This window comes from Papio anubis, chromosome 7 (assembly GCF_008728515.1).
Source record: "Papio anubis isolate 15944 chromosome 7, Panubis1.0, whole genome shotgun sequence".
Taxonomy (NCBI): domain Eukaryota; kingdom Metazoa; phylum Chordata; class Mammalia; order Primates; family Cercopithecidae; genus Papio; species Papio anubis.
The window spans coordinates 17,349,496-17,374,375 of record NC_044982.1 but is presented as its reverse complement, the minus strand read 5'-3'; the positions used below and the strand labels follow the sequence as shown (position 1 = coordinate 17,374,375).

Sequence of the window (24,880 nt, the reverse complement as noted above, 5' to 3'; positions counted from 1 at the left end):
GCCAGCCTCTATCTGCTGGGAGCAGAACAGCAGCAGAAGAGACTGGGTTGGTGGCCTCCATGCAAGCAGGGGCATCTAGCAGCCCGAGAGGTGAAAACAAAGGGCTATAAATAGCACTGCACGAGGAAGCTCTATAAACAGGGCCCAGCCACAGCACCAGCCCACGGGGGAACACAGACAGGCTCTGCGCAGACAGGAAATGTGTTGCTCTCGGAAGCCACACTCCCCACTCATGGGCAGCGGCAGGACCCCTCAACCTGGAGAAGACCTGGGAGATATCCACACTGGGACACGGGCACACAAACATCCCTACATAGGCTGCTCACACACCATCACTGTCGCTGGCTGGCTGGCTGTTGCCTTTAACCATTTTTGCACAGGAATAGCCTCTCACTTTTTCCAGGCCTTGGGCGATGCCGGCAGGGCAGGGGATGACTGCCTAATCATTCTGTCTGTAATGCTTTTCCCTTAAGGCAAAGGACTGCCTCAAATCCCAAGAAAAATAACGTTATACAACGTGAAATGAAAAGAAAGGTGGCAGGGGCCAGGGGCATGGAGAAAGAGTGAAGCCAGAAAGAGCTAACCACAAGCTGCAGATATATTCCTCTGGTTGGGTTTATGGGCAGGATCGGCCAGCTGACTTCCCAAGTGCACAGAGAAGACGCTCCGTGCATCTTCACTCCCTTGCAAAGGTACTGCTCCAATCCTCGGGGTCCTTACAACCTGCCCCTTGACTATGCTTGCCCTTGACCTCCAGGGCATTGAACCAGGGCTGGCGGTCAGATGGGACAGTGAATGCAAAGGTGGTGTCCCTACTCTCTGCCCAGTCGTCACATTTACTTTTCTGTTACTCCTGTCCATGAGCATCTCCTTCTATGACCTTTGGAGGCACCCTGGGTTCTTTCCTTCCACTGTCTTGGAGCTCCATTCTCGGCCTGGGGCTTTCATGAAGGCTGTGGCTGGATTTCTCACACAGCAGTAATAGCCTTCTAAAAAAAGCCTTCTAAAAATGAGCCTACAGCTTCAAAATATGAACACTGAGCTTGTAAAACTCAAATTCAGCATTTCAATGTAAACAGGACTGTGGCTATCCTGGAAAAAGAAGTATTTACAGTTGGAGTGTTACAGAGATGGAGAGGGGTGGCGAACACCGAAAACAACTCGTCTACTCATCAGGAGAAACCTTTTTCCTTTCCTACCCATGCTCAAGAATCCAGTAATCATGGACATTTATGGAAGCTGCTGAGGATCTGCGAATGATCCATCAGTCCCCTTGCCTGGCTTGGTTTCATTTCAAAGATACTCCAGGCTCCAGCAGGCCTGTTGCACCAGACTCTTCTCCAAAATGGCAGCCTGGTGATGAGGTCTCAGAAGAGAAAGACATTTCTAAAAATGGGTACTGCTCAGGTCCATTATGGTTAAGCTGGCCCCATGTAGCCTCTTCTAGCAGAAGTCCATAATCCCATTTTCCCTCTGCACTTCAGCAACCAGCTGGAAGTATTTTTGTTAAGCTAATGATCACTGTGTAGTGGCTGGGTGCAAAGGAAGGTGCTCGAATCTTACACGGCTCTGATGAAATCAGAATGTTTCCACTGGGTTGAGTTATGCAACTTAATTTTAGAAATCTTTTCAGCCTGGAACTTGATTACAATCTGGTCTGTACTTTTCCTGCAATGCCATCTAAGAATGGAAGTTTATTTAAAAAAAAAAAATTAAAAACATACATATTTCTCTGAAATATAAAAACATCATTTAAAAACCACACTCCAGGTTAACTGCTAGTTACACAGCTAGACCAGTATCTGCTTAGCAGTGGCGTTTGCATGTGAGAGGTGTAGGAAGTCCAACATTGCAATAGCTGGAGGTCTGAGTTTAGAAAGAGAGAATCAGAACTCTAGACTGTTCGGAACAGGTAATGGCAGCTCCAGGCAGAGGAACAAGCCTCCCTGAGAATGCTCAGCTGAATTTCTTGGGTCTTTTAAAATAGGAATAAATAAGAAAGGTTGGAGTCAAATATCTTAAAGCTGTCAGGAAGGCTGGACAAGCAGGGGGGCTATGATGGATGGCCTGGAACTCCACGTAGTCCACTACTAACAAAAGGCACCTGTTTTGGGTCTGAGGATGGATGTTTTCCTGTGTGAAGTACCATCCACTCCAAAGGCAGAGACTCCCCACTGCTCAGCCAGCCACGTGGCCCTCAGAGAGCCAGAACCCAAAATGAGCTGAAGGCCTAGCCATAAGAAGGAGACAGGTGAGTGCCAGCCCCTACGCGGCAGTGTTGTAGTGGTGTCTGCTGCTTCATGTCACCATGTCCTCACCAGTGTGTTTCATCAGTAAGAGGCTGTAACGCAGCAATGTCTTAACAACAAGCTGAGCAGACCCTGGTAAACCAGCTGTCTGTGTGTCCAACAGGGTTCTAGCTGGGTGTGGAATGTGGGCACAGGTACTGACCTCGAGTTGGGAGGAGGAAGGGACAGATATCTTTGTTCAAAGTCATTCTTCATCCCTTGGGAAGAGATCTTTCTAAAAGCATGGTAGACTAGCTCCAGAGATGGGAAAAACCTCAGGTGGTGAGAAGAAGTCTCAGTAAGGAAGAGTTGTCTCAAACTTGACATTGTTCAAGGCCAACAGAAGGTAAGGATGGGAGTCCTGCTTAGCTAAACAGCCCTGCCCCGCTATCTGCGGCAGCCTGGGAGGCTGGGTGGAAATGGTCCAAGCTGGTAGCATGGTTTCATTTCAAAGATATTCCAGGCTCCAACAGGCCTATTTCACTAGACTCTTCTCCAAAATGGCAGGCTGGCGATAAGGTCCCGGAAGAGAAAGAAATGTCTAAAAATGGGTACTGCTCCCGTCCATTATGGTTAAGTTGACCCCATGTAGCCTCTTCTAGGAGAAACTACAAACTCACAGGAGCAATACCTACAGGAGCAAGGAAGGCCTCTCCACTGGGACTCAATAAAGGATCTGTTTCCCTTTCCCCACGTCTTAAGTCCTGAAATGATATGAGAACTTTCTCATCTTGGAAATATACCTATGCATTTATTCATACATATGCATGGCTGCATGTTTATATGCATATGCATGTAATCATGGACTTATGTAGCTTTTAAAGTGATTCTACAAGGGACGTTCTACTTTAGCATTAGTTCTTCCTATGACCTGGTGTATAAATGAGAAGGTTAAGTTCACAAACTATGGTGCTGTAGGCTATAGAAATATCTACTCACAACCTGCTTGTATCTCAGGGGGAGTATTCAAAAGCATCATGGCACTGGCAGCATCAATGTCAGGATCTGGAAAAATCAACCAATAAATAACATTATTTACAACGGGGCCGGTGTGTGTGTGTGTTTTTCCCCCTGCAAGTTACAGTTCATGAATGCAACAGAGAAAAAAAAAATATCCAGGAACTAGATGAGCTATCCCCAAGGCGACATTCTTCCCAGTGGGATGTGAGAAGAAGAAAACGTGTTCTAGAATGAGATTTAAGGATCATGTTAGTAAATTTTTCATCACACAAGCATGGTCTCTTCTCATGTTGTTAATTTTATAATTTGCACCGTATGTTCCTGATAAATTGCTGATCTATGCACCCCCATAGCTTTTACCCTGGGGTGAGGAGCAGGAGAGTCAGTGACAATAGGAAGTTCAGCCATAGGAATCTTTAATGAACTGGGGAAAGCTCACAGCATCAGGAAAGCATTAAACACACCTGCATCTAGTGAGAGACAAACAAGACATCTGGTCATTTCCATTTGTCAACAGAATGTAAGTTGTGTTTCACAAGGTTATGTGTTTGTAACAGCAGTGTGGAGCTGGTGAAGGCATTTAAAAAAAGCACTTAAAATATAAAGAAAAAATTAAAGTTCTGATGTTGAGGGCACAATGTTTGCTTCCACTGCTATTATTGCTTTTAATATGGGTAAAAAAAAAAAAATACTCATCACTTCATTGCTATAATTCTTAATAGGTTTCTGAATCCTTACTGATCCACCAGTTGACAGATGGCAGGTTATATAGAGACAGAGAAAAATATTATCCTTTTATAACTAAATTCATTTTCCTCTGAGAAACAGCAGCTCTGCTGCTATGGAAATGAAGGTCACCATGACAACAGTAAACAACCCCCAAGAATGGTCACTGAATAGGCTGAAAAGAACATCTGCCCCAGCGCAGCGTCCCAGCTGCCCTGGGGCGAAATTCACTAATAGTGCGGTGATGCCGCGTGACAGAAGCTGCCGCCTGTGCCCTGTCCAAATAAATGAAGTGTGCAATTGAAGTCGACATCAAAATGCCTTCCCTTGCAGATTACTGCCTCTGCGTCCGCTAAACCCAATGACTAATGACGGGGGACAAGGGGCTCGCACTTGTCAGTTTTTGTACAAATTACATACCAAAAAATTCAATTTACTACTAATGGCTCCATGGCACTTTATTTTGGGTATTATGCTAGAAAATTACTTTTTTAATGTTTAAAAAAGTACGTTTTTCATACTTTATATGTGTGGTTTAATTCCAACGGAGTAATACGATGTGGTAAAAAGAGGCCCACAAGCAATTAATGATATGGACGACGCTGCTTCCCAAAGACAAGGTCTCAAGAAAGAAAGAAAAAAAAAATAGACCTTGACTCTGAAGAGTTTTTTTCTATTTTGCCTGCAGAAGGCCTGTTACTTACACTCCATAATGGACTAAAAGTTTATTTTAATAAGTACATTATATGAGAAACAAGTAAATTAACTTATTTGGCAACTCCAGGGGTGAAATTCCTAAAACAGTCACCATTTCCCACTGATATTAGTATATATATTGTATATGTAAACTACTATATATATTATATCAATATAATTAATCATTGATAAAATATATATAAACTATTATAGATAATATACATACTATATTAGCTATTATATATAATAGTATATATATAGTTTATATATTTGGCAACTCCAGGGGTGAAATACCTTAAACAGTCACCATTTCTCACTGATATTAATATATATTATATATTAATTACAATGCACTTTATATATGTATATTAATATTATATATTAAGATATATTAACCATTATATAATAGTATATTAAGTACTTTTATATATAATATATAATAAATTATGCATATTATATATAATCATTAATAAAATATATATTATTATATAATAGTATACATAGTTTATATATACTATTATATATAATAGTTAATATACTATAAATTATACATAAAATTAGTTTATAATAGTTGTATGTTATAGTTTATAATATATAATATAATTTATATATTGTAAATTATATATAATTTGTTATATATTATAAACTATAGTTTATATATACTAGTACATATAATAGTTAATATATTATAAACTATTAGTTTATAATGTATATAAGTTCATAACAATATATGAGTTATATAATATATAACATGTTACATGTTATATGTAATAAAAACTATATAATATAAACTATGTAAACTATATAATATAAACTATGTAAACTATATAATATATAATATCGACTAAGCTTTATACAGTTTATAATAGTATACATAGTAGTTAATATATACTACTATATATAATGGTTAATATGGTTTATATATACACTATTATAAAATAGTTTACATATTAATTAGTTGAATGATTTTATATATTTAATATATATAAAAACATATATATTTATATACATAAAACCATTCAACTAAAAAATTAAAAGTTCTCCCCACTGCCCCTGTGGCTCCCACTGCCCTGGGTCCCTTGGTGCCCCACAGGGCCTGTTGCCTGGAAGTAGCACTCACAGCCCCAGCATTCTTGCTGGCATCTCACAAGTCACAGGGACAAGCAGTTCCTGAGGGGGGCTGTTAAGGCCACAGGCCTTTCCTTCTTGCCCCTCCTTTTAGAAATGGCCTTTTCCTTTCTCAGGGGGTAGCCAAGAAAAATGATTTTTTCCTGCCAAGCAAAAGGTCTCTGCCATTACTGAGAACGCAACTGCTACAGGTGACCACGGTTGGCCTGGCTACATGGTCCCTACCTCCACAGGTGACTCGTACCCAAAGTTTTCCTCAGTGGCCAGGAGGTTTGCTGGGCCCAGAACAAGAGGAAACACAGGGAGGAAGTCTGGAGTATTTTTCTATTTATATGGCCAGAAAATTAAAGGAAGTATTTCTGTATTCTTCAAAAACACATTAAAGGAAATTGTAGAGGGACATAAATAAAAAGAAGACATAGTGAAAGAAAGAAAACAGAAAGAGAGAAAGGAAACCTTAAAGGAAAAGTATCCCATCAATAATCACACATGTGGGAGAACCTAAGTGGGGCATTCCCAAGGCACACTTGGGATTTGTAGAGCATCCACCTGTGGCCCCCCACCCCCACCCAGCCAAGCCAAACAGATACATAAACTGAAAAAAAAGCAGCATGCTGAGGGACGTGTCCCCCGTCTTTCCTTCAAACCAGATGTGCCATGTCTGATGCCTCCACAGATAAAAATCCTGATGTGATCATGGAACTAGTGCTGGTCTCCGGTCATTCAGGGCAGGTGCAACCCCCAGCCTTCACATGATCTCATTCACAATGCATTCCTACAGCCCCACTCTCCCTTCTGAAAGGATCAGTTCCTGAATAAGTAGCCCTATGGGCAGAATGGAGCAGAGAGCAAGGCTTGGAATTCTCCTCTCTTGACATCTTAAGTAAGCGAATTGGCAAATGCAAGAACTGCAAATGGTAGGAGAAAATTAAAATGTTTATGCACACTGGCATACTACAGTACCAGCCCTTCCCCAGGGGAGTACAGCGAGTGCCATTGTTTCAAAAGTCAACTTTACTGAGGGATGATTTACATACAAGAACATGTGCCCATTTTAAGTGTAGAGTTTTAAGAGTTCTGACACCACTGTTACCACCATCATCAAGATAAAGAGCATAGCCAAGATAGAGATTTCCATCACCCCAAAGTTTACTTGCACCCCTTGGCAGACATACCTACCCCTAGTCTGGACAACCATGGATTTGCCTTCTGTTATTCATCAAAGATGTGGTGTCAATAGTTCATTCCTTATGGCTATCACTGAGTTGTAGTCACTGAATGGATATACCACAATTCATTCACCGGTAGGTTGACATTGGATTGTTTCCAGTTTTGGATATGATACAAAAGCTGCTGTAAACTTTTACACCAGTCTTTTTTGAACCTGCGTTTTCATTTCTCTTGGAAAATTGCTGGTAAACGTATGTTTACCTTTACAGAGAATCGCTACATTGTTTTCCAAAGAGGGTGCGTGTACCACGCAGGAGAGTTTCAGTTGCTCCATATTTTTTGCCACTACTTGAAATTGTCAATCTTTAAAAACGTTAGCCATCTAGGGCATATATAGTGATATTTCACTGTGGTTTTCATTTATATTTCTGTAATGACAAATAACCTTGAGCATCTTTTCATGTGCTTGATGGCCATTCGTATCTTACATGAAAAGTCTGTTGAAGTCTTTTATCTATTTTTTAGTTAGGTGGTTCAACTAGTGTTCTTCAGTTGTAAGATTTTAAAAAATATTCTGAATATAAGTCCTCTATGAGATATATGTTTTTTTCTCAGTCCACGGTTTACTATTCTGTTTCCTAAGAGTGTCTTTTAAGAAGCAGAAGTCTTCAATTTTTACTTAGTCCAGTTTACCATTTTGTTCTTTTACAGCTTAGTGTCTTTTGTGTTCTAAGAAATCTCAGCCTACCCTAAAATTGCAAAGATTTCCCAAGTGTCATCTTTTTGGTTTTCATTTGTGAGTGTACTAGATATAACACTTTCTGGGTTCAATATCCAGATTGACAGGCAAACAAAAATAGACGTCATCACTCAGACCTCTTTCCTTATCCAGCAAGCTGGTTAAGCACAGACCTAGCACTGTAGATCAATGCCAGAAGGACCCTCTTTGGCTCCTGGGGTGAACACCAAGCAGCCTAATGAGTCTGATAACCTTCTATGGAAAAGTGTCCTGGACTCTCTGCTAGAACATCTCATATGCCTTTCTCCTTGTCACACCCTGACACCCTGTCAGTGCTTCTGTCTTCAGAGCCAACAACCTCCTGTCTCTCCTCTCCAAAGAGAAGAGACGCTATAATGCTTACTCTTATCTATTATTAAAATACTTAAGTTTTTCCCCTCTTTTTAAAAGTCATGAAAGTAATGTGTGTTCACTGTAAAAAAAAAAAAAAAAAAACAAACAAAACACTGGATGGATATAATTTGAGAGATAAATGCCTTCCCTATAGGCTTACTTTCAAAATCATATTTTGTTATATATATGTCCAGAAATTGTCCATGCAAAAATAAGCATATATATATATACATTCATTGAAATACAAACAAATACACACATATATACTTACTCATGCACACAAATCTATCTTTTTAAAAAATAACTTTATATGGAAAACAGTTTCCTGCAACTTAAAATTTTTTTCACTTAACAAATTTCGTCAGCCTTTTATATTAGTATATGATATCAAAAGTTTTTCTACAGTGAGATTTTTGTGCATAAAAACACACTGCACTGTTTGTACAGGCATTCCCTTTTCTTTAGATTGTAAACTACCAGAAGGTAGAAAGAAAGTATTTGAGTTGATTATATAACTTGTGCTCAGCACGGTACTCCAACCTACAGATTCTGGGCACCCTTCTCCCAGTCCCCTCACCCAAACACCCCTCCCTTGGATCTCTCCACCCCACCCCTTCCTATGAGGATACAGTGCTGCCCCACTCTCTCTCTCCTGTGCCTCTCTCTGGGGCTCACTCCCACTCTCTACCTTAGGTAATGTGCTACTTTTCATCAGCACACTCTGGGTCTCTATAAAAAAGTCTAAATTTTCTGGGGTCAAGAGAGACTACTGGTGGTTTACCTCTTTAGATAGCAGAGGAACTTTCTGATGCAGGCACGCTATTGTGGTAGGATGCTTTTGACCAAAGACATTGGAGCTTTGTGTCTGGAATTATTTCAGGGGACTGGGTAGCTGTTTGGTGGATAGCAGGGGCTTCTGCTTCAGAGGCATAGCTGATTGTGAAGGATAAAGGGCCCGGGAAGAGATCTCTAGGAGGGGAGCAGTGGATTGGCTTTGTAGGATCTTCCCTAGAGGGTCCAACCCAGTTTATCAGCATAAGAAAAGAGACAGGCATTTTGGCCAGGAACTCTTTCTAGGAATGAAGACCCACTTGGCAGGAGTGCTTCATGTTGTATCTCAGGGGAATGAAGTGAGACAGAGGGGTACAAGAGAACAAGGAAGTGCCACCCTTTAAATTTTTGGATGGGGAGGGTCCTCCCATCAGTACCTAATTCAGCATCCTAATTCAGGAACGAAGTCATTGATTGCTGGTTCATTCAGCCTCACACCACGCATGCTGCCATGGGTGCTGAATTAATTCAGGAACCAAATCAATGATTGCTGGTTCATTCAGCCTCACACCACACGTGCTGTCATGGTGCTGAACAGAGCTATGACCAACCATTATCCAAACTGAGCCAATCTCAAATCCCATATTAAAAAAAATTCCTCCTTTGCCCATGCTTCAGTAACAAACGTTACTTCTCCTCTGGACCGGTTCCCAGCAGCCTATTTCAATTTTCATCTTTAATGCAGTTGTCTTATCACATTGCCTCTTCTCTATAGTACGAGACTGGAAAACGGTCACACATCTTAAAGATGTTTTCAAATCCTCTTGTTTTGAATGTACACACACAGTTATATTATGCTGCAGGGAGACGAACAGGTAACACAGTTTCCAGAACCCACGGTCCAGCTATTTGGGCGAAGAGAAATATTGAGCCTCAGTTTCTCAAACTGTTGAGATGGTTCCTTTGGTTGTGGAAGAGGCTTCTCCTCTGCGGACAGGATGGGAAAAGCGCTGCACTAGACATGAGGATTCTTGGGTTTTAAGTCCTGGGTCTGCTGACTTTCGTTTCATTTTGCTGTGCCTGAGTCCACTCATTTTAAAATGATGGGTGGCTGCAGACTTCGAAGGGGCCGGTTTGGTTTTTCATCCCTTTCCACATAGTTCCTGCTCTGTAATATCCCTTGACTTGCTCCTCCCTCTGTGACTTGTGGTTGCCAGAGCTACAGATTCCAAGGAACACCTACCAAATAGGGCATCTACTCCAAAGACCTTAGGGGCAGCTAACAGCCTTAGTAAGGCTGGGAGAATATACTATTGCCTCCAGAAAGCCATGGTCTGTCCTGATAGGTCCCTGCCAGGTCTACTTCACAGGAATCCATCAAGTCTGGTGTGCGTATTCTGTGGGTTCCTGGTGTGGTTTCTAAGCATGTCCACTCCCCTTCCTCTGGGACTGAGTTTCAGAGGGAAGTGACTTGGAGAGGCCATCTGCTTTAACAAACTAAGAATACAAGGCCAGCAGGAAGCCCCTGCTTCAATCCACACTGCAATATACACCTGCTGCAAAAATGTAAGCACTGCCTTCAGCACCTCTGAGCTGACCCACCTAACAAAACAATGACAATGAAACACTTCCCACAGAGAAAGCCTAAGAATCATAACCATTACCGTCTTAGAAATCATGTGATTTTCCACAGGGCTAATGTGTTTCTCCAGCTCTCCCTGCTCTCCCTCACACCTGAGGAGTCTTATAGGATGATGAAATCTCTTTAACTGAATAAAATAAATTCAAGAAACAAACAAACAAAAATACCAAATAATAGATGACACACAGACAGAAAAGATCAGATATAAAAACATGGGTAAGCTGGGCGTGGTGGCTTGTGCCAGTAATCCCACCACTTTGGGAGGCCAAGGTGGCAGATTGATTGAGGTCAGGAGTTCAAGACCAGCCTGGCGAACATGGTGAAACCCCATCTCTACTAAAAATACAAAGATCAGCTGGACGTGGTGGTGCACACCTGTAGTCCCAGCTACTCAGGAGGCTGGGGCGTAAGAACTGCTTGAACCCAGGAGACAGAGGTTGCAGTGAGCCAAGATGGTGCCACTGCACTCCAGCCTGGGTGATGGAGTGAGACTGTGTCAAAAAAAAAAAAAAAAAAAAGAACATGGGTACATGGTCAGATACATACACTAGGGTGTTCCCTAGCACCTAGAACAGTGCCTGGAACATCTGGAGTGCTGGATAGTTAGTGAACAAGTGAGTGGATGGCTTATCCAATCTGCTGCTGGGTGAATCCAGCTGCCTGAGGTCTGGCACCCAGCTTGGGGGAGAAGTACTGGATGTTCCCCAGGGAATAAGCCTCCAGATGTGCAGTGAAATTCCATGGGAACCCCAGAAAACCAAACATCAGGCTCCACCCTAGCTGAAGGAATCTTTGTAGGAATCTGTCAGGGAATTCTGAAGTGTCTGAAAGGTGAAGAATGGTTGTCGCAGTAAATCAAGGAAGCCATCCAAAGAAGCCATCAAGGAAGACAAGTGCTCCCAGATCTTCTATAACATTACTAGACTTCTCTGCTTTGAAATATCTTTGTCCATTTTCTCTAACTCTGCCTGAGAATGACACAACTGGGGCATTAATTAACCCCCCAAAATGGAGAAAAAATATAGTCAGCCCTCCATATCCATGGGTTCCATATCCACAGATTTCATCAGCAAAGGATCAAAAATATTAGGGAAAAATAATTCCAGAAAATGTTACACTGTTGCTGACATGTATACTATGTAGTTAGATGATGGCTGCATCTGTACTGAACACGTTCAGGCTTTTTTCTTGTCATTATTCCCCAAACAATGCCGTCTAACAACTATTTACATAGTATTTACATTGTATGACATATTATAAGTAACCTAGAGATAACAGAGTACAGAAGAGGATGTGCATAGATCACATACAAATACTACACTATTTTATATAAGAGACTTGAACATCCTCAGATTTTGGTATCTTACGGGGTCCTGGAACCAATCCCCCATGGATACCAAGGGATGACTGTGCTTAGATAGATAACTTTTAGGGACAAAGGGATAAGAACAGATGAAAACAAGCAAGCAAACAAATAAACAAAACTCCAAGTAAGCTGTGGATTTCGTGGGGAAATGCTGAGTAGATCTGCGTTTATGCACACCTTGTATACTAAGCCAGTATTTTCAACTGTGGGCAATTTTGCACTTCCTTCCCCCAAGGATGTATGGCAACGTCTGAAAATGTTTCTGATTGTCATGACTGGGTGGGAGCTGGAGGGTGCTACTGGCGTCTAATGGGTTGAGGCCAGGGAGGCTGCTCAACATTCTACAGTGTACAGGACAGCCCCCACCACAAAGAATGATCCAGTCCAAAAGGTGAGAAACCTCGCAGTAAGCTCACAGATACATGTGCTATGATCAAGAAAAGCAGCTCTTCAAACCAAACTATCTCAAATAGAACACATCAAAAGTAAACAGATATACAATTCACTTTGTTGTTGACGTCTTTCTTTTCCTCCTTTTTGCAAAATCCCTAGGCATCGGTTAAGACAGATAGGATATCTACATTTGTTGCTTTGAAATCACTGAAGTAAGTAAGAGCCATGCCCTTTGGCTTCTGTTGCAATCAATCAAGATATCTATAACAGCCGCCTCTGATCTTGAAGGCAGCAGAACACAGGGTGCCATCAGCTCTACTGACGTCATTTGCCATGAATATTTCTTCCACTTCCCTTTTGGCTGAAGGTTATTGAGAAAGAAGTTGCCCGAGTGAGCAGGAGGGAGGAAGTGGGAAACGGGAGATGGGATTCACTGTGGACATGAACTGCAAACACCTTAGGGGTTCTTGTCACAGTGAGACAGGAGACAAAGTGACGCCAGGGAGCCCAGTGCACAAGCTTCTGATGAGCAGGATTTTAGGGAACAAAAATCTCCCACTAAGTTGGACACCAAGTTGTGATTTTACGCATCATCTTTAGGATGGAAGTTGGAGACAGAGAACACCAAGAGCAGCCTTTCTTCTTCAAAAAAATGAATCAAAGAACACCCCAAACTCTTGTTGCTCTGAAGACATGAGACAAGCTCAAAGCAATGATTAAGCAAACTGAAACTAACAGCTGTTTGTTGGAACAAAAGATAATCTAATTAAGTTGGTAGGTGAGTTGCAGGGATGTCAGGGGGGAAAGGGGAAAGGATGAATGATCTATACAAATACTACACTATTTGTCTGGGCGCGGTGGCTCACGCCTGTAATCCCAACACTGGGAGGTGAAGGCAGGTGGATCACTTGAGGTTAGGAGTTCAAGACCAGCCTAGCCAACATGGTGAAATTTCATCTCTACTAAAAATTCAAAAAATTAGCCAGGTGTGGTGGCAGGTGCCTGTCAGTCCCAGCTACTTGGGAGGCTGAGGCACGAGAATCACTGGAACCCAGGAGACAGAGGCTGTAGTAAGCCAAGATTGTGCCACTGCACTCAAGTCCGGGCGACAGAGCGAGACTCCATCTCGAACAACAACAACAAAAACTAAGAACAAAAACTGCACTATTTTATATAAGAGATTTGAACATCCTGAGATTTTGGTATCTTAGGGGGTCCTAGATATCCATGGATACCCAACAGATGACTGTGCTTGGATAATGTTTAGGGCCAAGGGGTAAGAACAGATGAAAACAAACTAACAAACACATCTCCAAGTAAGCTCTACATTTCGTTGGGGGTACCCTGGGTATTAGGCTCCCATTCACACATTTCCTGAGTCTTTCCAGCTTAAATGTAGGGACTGGCGAACTCTAAAGGAAGAATTTACAGGCTCCGAGGAGGAGCGTCACAGCGAACCCTGCAAATTCGGAATATATTTGTCCAAGTCAGCTCCCCAACAGGGAGCATCTTTCTAACTTGCGTAAACTGCCCATCTATTACCCCTCGTTTCACTTCATCAGGAAGGGGATTCTAGGAAAAGCTACTGGAAGGTAAGTACAGAGCTCAAAGAGCATCCTGGGCTGGGAGCCTGGTGCTGGGGGCTGTCTCAGGTATCCCAATTCTAACGTGGTGTTAGGATGGCCAGGCTGGAAGCTCTCGGGGCCTCTCACTTCCTCTGAGTCGATTACTGTCCCTGCTGCTTCTCTGCTTGAGAAATGAAAGGAGTACCTCGATACTCCCCAGGCAGATGCTTCCGTATTTCTGTTTTCTCCAGGCAACAAGAAATGCTTTAACTTTGATGTCTTCTGGATCCCTTAATTCTAAGGTCCTTTTCGCCTCAGCAGCAAGGCCTGCGTCACATTGCCGTCACATTCCCGAATCTGATTTGTTTCCAAATCAAGTGAACGCGTCGCCTCCAGCCCTTTGACACTGCCACCTCAGACACCTCTTTTATCTGGCACTCTAAATTTTCCTACTGATCAACATTGACTTCTTTAATATCTTTGACCAGTTGATCAAAATCTTTCTAGCAGCTGCCAGGAGAAAACTCAAAGAACCATGTAGACAGAAACTGAGAGTATCAAAAAACCTAAAATTCTAGATTTGAATCCCAGGGCAAAGGTGACAAATGACCCAGAACAAGTTGTGATCCTTTCCCATGGGTAATAAGACAGGGCAATTACTGAAGAAGCAAGAGGTTTTGATTTGGTTCTCTTTGGCTTGTTAAATCGTGCTGGGCTTGTCTGAGGTCAGTTTACGTATTTTTAAAAATTTTTAAAGCTTCCCATAGATGAATGAGAAACTACACATTCCTCTGAAGTCCTTTCCCCTTTGCGTCTCATCCAGTTGTGAACCTCTGCTTACTGCATTCTCTGGTTTCTGTCTCCTGGGTCGCCCCTCTCTGGGGATGCTGTAACTCATAGCCATGTGCAAAGGGGAGGGGACATTTGGGATTGCCATGGAGGGGATTCCGACCCTGCAGGGAGGGAGGAAAGGGGGATTAATGCCGAAGCCCTCTGGACTCTGGCATTCTTTGCTTTGAAAACGTCCTGCATGCTCCTGCTTTCTTCATCCAGTGTTACAGCTGAAGCTCACCACCCAGAAGGGGACTGGAGCCAGCCTCAGGTGCATCAAGGCTTCCATAGAGCAGGAACAGGAATGGGGACTCCCAAGAGACACCCCTAAGCACCTCAGAGCCCGGCCACACTGGTGTCCAAGAGAAAGGATGTGCTAAGGCCAGAAGCCAGAGGTGGGACCAGGAAGCCCCTTGAGACCAGAGCCAAAAGCCCAGGGAGATGCTCAGAGCGTAGAGGCCTGGGCACGGCCAGCCAGGACCACCGGTGCATCTTTCTTGACTCTGTTTTCCCCTCTCTATGCTATAAGGTCATCTTCCCCAATGACTGGCTTTCCCCAACCATCACTTCTCTCCACTTACTGGAAGATAGCTCCTGCCCAGTTCCCACGCCAGAAGCCACTTCCTCCTCTAGTAAAAGGGTTCGTGGTTGCTGGTAACCCCTGCACCAACTTTCCCACAGCTGTGGGGGTGCTCACAGTGGCTTGGCCCTAGCAGGCATGGCAGCGCTTGTCAGTGCTGAGAACTGAACATTTCCACGTGCACCACATCTTCATTAGCTCTGTCTTCAACTAGGTCAATGTGCAAATCATCTTTTCCAGAAGGAAAGCTCCCATCTCAGAGTGACACTGGCAGGTGTGTTAGCGAGAATAAACACCACACAGAACCCTGCCATCAGTGCTTCAAGGCACACACTCACTGTGTGCCCACCTCTCCACTGTCTTCCTCCCCAATGCTCGGGCACTGAAGAACTGGAGGGTGACTCTGAACAGAGGCTCACTTTGCCTGGGGATGTATGTCTTATACTAACTCAAAAGAATTTAAAAAGGAACTACGGAGCCAGTGATGCTCCCAGACCTGACACTTGACTCTCATTACAGAGACACAGGACGTAGTCTGAGAACAAAACATAGAAGTCTATGGTAGATAGACTTCTACCATACTGAATCACACACCCGGTCCCACTATGCCATAAACCACTGTTCTGCTGAGATGATCTCTTTGTTACAAAAGGTTTTGCCTTTTGATTTCCTTACTAGAAAGCTGCTTCTCAAACACCTGGAAGGGGATGTGTAATGTGCTACAGTCTAATGTGCTTGACCTCTTTAAAGCTCATGCTGAAGTCTGATCCCCAGCATGGGAGGTGGGACCTCCTTGGAAGTGTTTGGTTCACAGGGAGGATCCCTCGTGAATGGCTCGGAGTTGTCCTTGTGGTCCTGAGTTCTTGCTCTATGTGTTCCCATGAGATCTGGTTGTTAAAAAGAGCCTGGCACCTCCCTCCCTTCCCCCATCTCTCGTGTTTCCCCATTCACTCTGTGACTTCTCCCCTCCGCATTTCGCATGAGTGGGAGTAGTCTCGGGTCTCCATCAGGCGCTGGTGCTGGCACCATGAAGTGGTACAGCCTATGGAACCATGAGCCAGATAAACCTCTTTTCTTTATAAATTACCCAGGCTCAGGTATTTCTTTCTAAGTAATATGAAAAAACCCACAGAACTTTGGAAAGTGAATTCAGGACTGCTGATTCTAGCAGCAGGTCTCATGGGTACCGAGCTCTCTCTAGGCCTCAGTTTTAACACAGCCTTTACTCTCTCTAGTCAAATCTTCCTCCAGAAAATGGACTAGGAAAAAAATAGAAAAGCAAATCAAACGCTCGGTATTTAAAAAAAAATTTTTTTAATAGTTTTCTGAGATGCGTTGATTCAGAAACAACTCTTACATATGATCAGTTGAAAAATAAAACAATGCACCAAAAAAGCATTTGCATTTTCCTTTATCTTACACGGGCCCTTCACCTACTGTCTGCCTCACACCTAAAGCAGAGCCTGGTTCCTGGGAAGTCCTACATGGGTACAATGAGAAGGCTACGATATATAACTGCCATCACTTTTGCTTTCCCTGAAGAGTGCATATTCAATTTGATACAAAGAGACGTCAGCCCCATTCATCCATCCGTCCGTCCATCCATCCATCCGTCCATCTGTCTATCCATTCATCCATCCATCATTGAGAACAAAAGATTATCGTTACGCTGTTAATGAGTATTTCATTTTAGACACAGTTAAGTATGGAAATGTAGATTCAGGACTACGACTATACATAAAGGTATCATGGAAATAAAAGGATTACGTTTTCCACCTAACAATATTCACCTGCAACACCGCACTACTGGGAGAGAAACAGGAACGTGCGCACGCTGCCCTGGACCTGTGGGAGTTACTGTTCTGTCTTCAAGTGTGGGGAAGATCCCTAAACTCAGGCCCACTGGGCAAAGAAGTTGAAAACAATTAGTTTGGGTTTAAAAATTAGTCTAAACCATAATGTAAGAGCTGATTTTCTGGTGATTGAATGGGAAACGGGTTCTAAAGAAAATCTCCACAAAATTTTCTAGAATGGTTATTAAGAATGGCTACATCCCTGGACAAGTATTCTGCATGTCAGGAGTCTACTTTGAAAGATCCTTCTTTTTTGAATGTGTTCGATTTAAAAAAAAAGTCAAGCTCTTTACTTTCTAGCCACATGGTCTATGGGGTGCTGTGATCAGAATGTGTGTGTCCCCCAAAACTCCTATGTTGAAACCGAGTCACCAAGGTGAAAGTATGAGGGGGTGAGGCCTTTGGGAGGTGATGAGGTAATGAGGGAGGGGCCCTCATGATGATACGGGAAGTGCCGGCTACAGAAGGGCGGGGACCCTGGCAAGGGCTACACCCTTGGGCCTGTGCCCAAGGACCTAAATGAGGACAGCCATTTCTGTTTTCGTGCCCAAAAAGTTGCCTTTTGGCCTGCCACATCCCCATCCTGTGCCCACAAAAACCCAAGACCCTACTTGGCACTGACGTAAGCGGCTGGACGTTAAGAGGAGCAGAACAACACACCATCGACAGACACCAACAGACATCGGCAGGCCATCGACGGCGGGACCACGCGGAATTTGGCTGGGGGTGATTGGAGGGGAGTCTGGTCACTAGGCTGCCCCACGCCAGGGGAAGACCACCTTCTGGCTCCCCATCCACCTCTGCGATAAAGCAGAGAGTCTGACTGAGCTGATTAACACAAGCTGCCTGCAGACGGCAAAACTGAAAGAGCGCCCTGTAACACAGGCCCAGCGGGAGGGACTTCAAGAGCTGTAAACACTCAACCCTAGATGAGGTCGGAGCCCAAAAACGCTCCCCACAACCTGCCCGTCTACATGCCCCCCTTAGGGGTTTGAGCATTGGGGCACCGAAGAAGCGAGGTGCATCCCTGTCACACGCCCTGGGAGCGGGATAAGGGAACTTCTCCCGTTTCCATGAATGGATGACAGCCCTCATAAAAGAGACCCTAGAGGGCAGCTGGTCCCCTCCACTATGGGAGGACACAGCAAGAAGACGCCCTCTAGGAACCAGAGAGCAAGCCCCATCAGACGCGGAATCTGCTGGCCCCTTGATCTTGAACTTCCCAGCCTTCAGAACTGTGAGAAATAAATTTGTTGCTTGTAAGCCACCCATTTTGAGGTATTTTATTATAGCAGCCTGAATGGACTAACATAGTGGGTAAACCGCCCAGTACAGAAGCGCAAATACTAAGTAAGTGTCATGCGGAATAAAGCAGGCCCAAGCGCTGAGGGCCAGAGCCTGGTCAGGGACACGTGCTTTAAAAGGAGATGAGCTTGGGCCAAACGTGGTCTCCTCTTGTGGATGCTCCGTATTCACTCCAGACAGAACTGTAAATGCTAAGCCAAATAAAGCTCTTCGGTTTGTATCTGGGGCATACTTGTTTTTGGAAAAACCAAGAGGGCTCGATAATTGCCAGAAAATATGATGAACAGACCCAGGCCGACTGGAAGGGTAAGATCGATGGAAGATGATGGTGTGGACAGGGGAGGTTTCCATTCCCAGTGGGGTGGCAGCAAGGACAAAAACATCTGGAGAGGCGCTCCGCAGGCCCGCCCGGCACGCGGGTGGATCAGGTTACTTCATGACGGCAACTGGGTTCGTTCTGTACCATGAAAACCATATTTCATCTTTCAATAGGAAAAAAATTACAGCTAGTGTTATACAAGCAAAACGAAACAAAGAAAACTGGAAAACAGAGAGGGAAAAATCAACCACCGTAACTGCCACCATGCCTGCGGTTTTCTCTCATCCTTTCAACATTCTTCTAGAAAGAGTTTCGACTTTTTTTTCTTTTTTTAAACTAAGCTTGCTTTAAGCCTAAGCCCTGCCTGGAGAGCCTTCAGACTTTGTGCCAGAGGACAGTGTGGCCATAAAACATTTAGGGGAAGAGATCTGGAGGGGAGCAGAGGGGAAATAAAAATGAGTATCTGTTTTTTAAGCAAACAATTCAATCTCTTCTTTAACAAAAAGAATAATAATAGTAGTAGCAGTAGCGGCAAGAAAAAAAGACAGTGGTAGACAAACATGGAAGGAGAACTCATGGTAGCAGGCACCTGTAATCCCTGCTACTTGGGACGCTGAGGCAGCAGAATCGCTTGAACCCAGGAGGTGGAAGTTGCAGTGGGCTGAGACATGCCATTGCACTCCAGCCTGGGCAACAAGAGTGAAACTCTATCTCAAACAAAACAAAGCAAAGCAAAGCAAAGCAAAACAAAACAAAGCAAAACAAAACAAAGCAAAACAAAACAACACAACACAACTCCTCCAGCTTAAAGGAGACTTAGGGGACACATCCGTCAATTACAACGTATAGAACTTTGAGTCTAGATTAAAAAAAAAAAACTGGTTAAAAAATTATAAGCTTTTGGGGAAATGTAAACACTGATAGTATAAATACTAAGGAGCTGTTAAAATTGTAAGGTGTGCTATTGATATTATTATGGTTGTATGTTTAAAAATCTGTAAATTTTTGAAATACATAATGAAATACATACAGAAGAAATTATACGATAACTGAGAATTTGCTCCAAAATCCTCATTACTTGGGGGCAAAGTAGGTGGTGGAAAGCGGGAGAGGTGCAGATGAAATAAACTTGGCCAGGATTGATGACTGCTGGGTGGAAAATATACAAGGATTCATGATTCTATTTTTTGTGATATATTTGAAATATTCTACAGTAAAAAGTTTTAATGGGGGAAAAATGGTAGCAGAATATATGAAACCAACGGTACCAGCTGTGGAGTGTACCCTTTGTCAACAAAGACAGGGCCCATGACATGGAGTTCCAGGTGACACTGGGCTCCAAGAATGCCATCCGGGAAGACAGGCTAGGTCTGGGCCCATGGAAGTTTTAGTTCCCTCTTGCAGATGAGTTAAACTTGGCCTTCCACTATAATCAGGGTTAAACATGGTTAAACCTGGTGCTTAAACAGCGTGAGAAGCACAGCAGGCCCAAGTTTGTCTGTCTTCAGTGCATGCCTGGTTGGGGTTGGGGGAGTCCATGGGGGAGGGGACAGACATGAGCACCCTTCTGACCCCTGCAGGCAATTAACTGATACTTTCAAGCAGGGAGTGCCATTATCTTTAACTCAGCAGGCATCACTGTACATAATGAGAGGTCATAATTATAGTTCTCTTTTTAAAATGTGACCACAGTATCCAAATTGACCTCTTGTGGCGGGCTGGCCTACATGCTGGGAAGTACAAAAAAAGGCGGGTACGGGCCCTACCCACTGGCGTGACAATGACGGGCAGCCAGGATCCCTTTGCAACTTCTGAGGTCCGGCATCGGCGCTTATTCCCTGGGGAACTTCAATCTGTTTGGGGTTTACTAATTATCATTTTTCACTGAGTAGCATTTTACTTCTTTAAATAGACACAGACTAGCCAGCGCTTTTTACTGCTCTTTAAACCATGGGGAAAAGGCAAAAGCAACGACTCAAATTAATATGCCAGTGATTACGTGCATCTACTGTCTATCCATGGAATCACTAAGTTGAAAAGATCAATTTCTGATCGTTTTTTCACTTTAGTATTTTGTAAAGTTGCTACAGAGACTCTTTCACTTTAAAAATGCTGACTTATTATGCTATTATACCTTATAATTGGCCCCACCTAGCAGTATCTCTAGCTCCCATAGCCCAAACCATTAAATAGACTGAATTGTCTGTGGGGAAATGCAACCTGCCTGGATTTTCATATAGACAGACTCTCTCAGTTCGAAGCACAGAATAATAGAATTTTTGAGCAAAAAGAGACCCTCTGAAATCATCTTACTGATGAACAGTGTGAAAAAGATCTGCTTGAATTAGCGGGCTGGATGGAGGCTGAGACAGGAACCAGGTTCAACCAGCGTCTTGAGCCACAATCAGCTCGACCCCTCCACCTGTCTCTTAAACATCAAAGAAGCTCCATCCCAGTGACGCCTCCAGAGAAAGACAGAAGATCTCCCAGTTTTTCTTTTTTTAACAACATTAGACAAGTGCTCACCTCATTTCCTAACCACACAATGACAAACACACTAAAATAAAATGAGGTACTCACCTACCTTCCACGGATATTTGGAAGAATAAACTTTTTGTTACTCTAAAACACTTCAGACTCACTGGATATTCCATACATACAAATGATATAAACAAATGCAGTGATAAAATCACAGGGGTGAGGAACTCACAGAACCAGCTGTAGTTATCACCTTATTTGGTGGCCATGTTAATTCCAGTTCTTGCTTCCAACACAAAGCCCAGGCAGCTAATCTGTGCCTCTCCCATTCCTTTACGTATTAGGAGCTTCTGCTCTTTACCTTTCCCTAATAGCCATTCAGTAACGCTGACGAATGGCTAACGTCTTTCCAATGGTATTTCAAATCCTCAGCTAACACTAGAAAATTTTGAGAGATATTGGAGCACCAGCTAATTCCTTCCCGGCTAAAAGGAGGGACAGAAAATTCCAAAGTGTGATATAAACAGTTTCAGATACACAGCAGACAATGTCATGCCACACATTTACATAGCGAAGCGGTGATTCCTGCTTGCAGGCATGGGCTTTGAATAAATGGCCCTGAGAATTACAGTTTTTACCAATATGCTTTTCTTGAATAGAACCACCTGGGAGTCAATGATGTTCTCTATATTTGTAAATGCTTCTTTATTCAGAAAAGCAAAACTTACCCACTATTCAGATGTGTCCAAAACTAGAGTTTAAAGAAAAGAATAATAGCTTTACTCCTTTTCTAGGCATGTCACTACTAAGAAATATGACTATTTTCTTTTGGTTCAGTAAAACAACACAAAGGAACAAGTCTAAATACATCACAACAAAGGTATTTAATTGAGCCTACTGCATTTGCATCTCAATATAAAGTCACTGCATGATATACCAATGTGGATACATTGATAAAGTTCATTCCACCATTGTTAACAGATAAGGGGAAACTTTTCAGTGGGAAATTCTTCAAGTTTTACATTATTTATTGGAACATTTCATGTAGTTACTTGGCTGAGAAACTCCAATTCCATGCTATACAAGTATTTTGCAAAATATGTGCCTACTTTTCACAGTCCCAGAACTGTGGCTTGACACAGCACCTAGCATACTGACATGGTTTGGATTGGTGTCCCCACCAAATCTCATGTTCAATTGTAATCCCCAGTGTTGGAGGTGGGGCCTGGCAGGAGGTACCTGGATCATGGAGGTGGATCCTCCATGAATTGTTCAGCACCATCCCTTCGGTGCTACTCTTGCAATGGAGTTCTCACAAGATCTGGTTGTTTAAAAGTGTGTGGTGCCTGCCCTCTCTCTCTCTCCCTCCTATGAAATGCCAACTCCCCCTTTACCTTCCTCCATGATTGTAAGTTTCCTGTGGCCTCCCCAGAAGCCGAGCAGGTGCCTCCACGCTTCCTGTACAGCCTGTGGAACCGTGAGCCTATTAAACCTCTTGTCTTTATAAATCACCCAGTCTTAGGTATTTCTTTACAGCAATGCGAGAATGGACTAAGACACATACTATTGTCACTCAAATACTCTATTTAAATAAAAGCCCTGATTCTCTAAAGTTTTGCTTTGCTGCTCAGTAAATCAGCCTCTACCATATTTATCCCTAAGTGTCATTTGCAGCATTAACACAAACAAGCCACGCAGTTAAAGACCATCATTTCCTATTTGAGTTACATTTTGGTTGTGGACTGCACATTTCATTTAGTTATTTGTCAGCATAAGGACAACCTCAGCACCTGGTGGGAAAGGGTTAAAAACAGGAGTGCTATAGAGTCAGTCCCTTCCTTTGGTGGTTCATCAGACAGGTTATCAAAGTGAAACATTCCGTCAACAGGGGAAAATCCTGGCATCTGCTCAGTGGCAAATTCGGCTCACTTCATTTTGCTTTATTTTATTCTCCAAAGAAACTATACAGTTTGGACTACAGAATACAATTAATTTTTACATTTCTCCACTCTCTAGCAGCTTATTTTCTCCATCTAGACGTGCTGCAAAAAACAAAAAACAAAAGAGAATAGCTAACAAAGCCATAGTGGATTTATTGTATTGATTCCATTTCACATAAAAATGTTAATTTATCCAATTCTTTAAAAAGTTTCATTATCTTTCATCTAGAATATACTGTGTCCCACCCAAGCCAGCTGATGTCACCCTACACGTTTCACTGTGCAGTTTTTACTTCTGGAGGAACCAGAGCCCAAATTCAAAGCAATTTTGGAGATTAAGCTTTGCAAGTAAATTCATTTTTATCACAATCTTCATGTTTCAAAGTGGCCAAGTCATCTTGGTCATGTTTATTAACTAAAGGTAATAGGAAAGATCCTAATCAGAGCTTCAGTGTCTGCAACTGCACAAACCAATTCTCTCTCTGGATGAGAACAGAAAGTTCTCAACTCCAACCACTGAATCTCATTAGTGCCCTGGGACCTGATCAACAGTCCCATGCCTTGCTGATGACCACCCGAACAAAAGCAGTTTCTAGAGGAGCAAAGAGTCGCTTGTACTGAAGAAAGAGCAGGAAACAGGCTAGAAAGAGGGATCCGGGGTAGGTGGTCGGTCCACAGGAAGACTTACGGAACCTGCAGAAAGTACACGTAGACACTGGGATTTTGTGCATGTTTCTGGAAAGGGTCCATAGCTTTTATCCAATTCTTTTAGGAGTGGATTATACAGAAAGGGGTATCACTGGCTTAAGACTCACTCATCATAGGTTGAGTCTCACTCGAGAGAGCATCACCAGAACAGAATGAAATTCTCTCCGTTCGCTAAAAGGCAGCATTACGATTCTCTGGTCTGGGATGATCTTGAAATCTTTGCTATTACAGGAAAGATGCGTTCTGCTAGGGACTGAATGTTTATGTCTCCCTGAAATTCATACATTGAATCCCTAACCTCCAATTTGATGGTATTTGAAGATAGGACCCTTTGGGAGGTGACAGAATTAGACGAGGTCATGTTCTTCATGATGGAATTAGTGGCCCTATGAGAGTGGTGTAAGTAGTGACCACATAAGAGAGATCTCCTCTTCCCTCTCCACACGAGCACAGAAAAAAAGGGTAGGTGATGACGCAGCCCGAGGTGAAAATCTGTACACCAGAAACCACACCCTGCAGGACCTTGATCCTGGACTTCCAGACTCCAGAACTGTGAGAAAATACATTTCTGTTGTTTAAGCCACCTAGTCTGTGGTATTTTGTGATGGCAGCTAGAATACAATAAGACATACTCTTTGGCCAGTGTTATCAGAATCTCACGATTCACAACAATCGTGTGTCGGGGGCACTGTGGATTGCTCCTTCCGACTGTGGAGGTTGGGAAGCTCCAGTCTTCATCTTCCAGATTTCCTTGCAGCTGGGGTTCTGGGTGTAAACTCGGTTCTGCCAATTAGATGAAGTCAGGCTGAGGTGAGGTGAGGCCCCCTTCGGCCGTGTGAGTGGCCCGCGATGCTGCGGAAAGGCTGGGTTTTCCTGCTGTGACCTCCCGGTGTCCATTCTCCAGTGCCTGGGTGTCGAGAGGCAGTTGCAGGGGTGGCCGTGGGCTCTGGATCACAGCCATGAGGTGTGTGACTGACCATACAGATCTGGCGATGGCAGCCTGCCTGGTGGCTGGCTCCTTAGCACTCT

At 43.2% G+C, this 24,880-nt stretch overlaps 1 protein-coding gene across 7 annotated transcripts in view; it reads right to left on the bottom strand.

The window, feature by feature from the left end:
* Positions 1-24,880, bottom strand: part of FOXN3 (forkhead box N3) — a 466,737-nt gene that overhangs the window by 31,328 nt on the left and 410,529 nt on the right. For 5 of the 7 annotated variants that reach the window (XM_009212111.4, XM_017961454.3, XM_017961453.3 and 2 more), the window contains exon 6: positions 3,228-3,293. The exons of 1 other annotated variant lie outside the window; for it this stretch is intronic. In XM_009212111.4, coding sequence (XP_009210375.2) covers positions 3,228-3,293 — 66 coding nt within the window. The remainder of the gene's footprint in view (positions 1-3,227; positions 3,294-24,880) is intronic. One more of the 7 variants, XM_009212112.4, reaches the window with a different exon arrangement.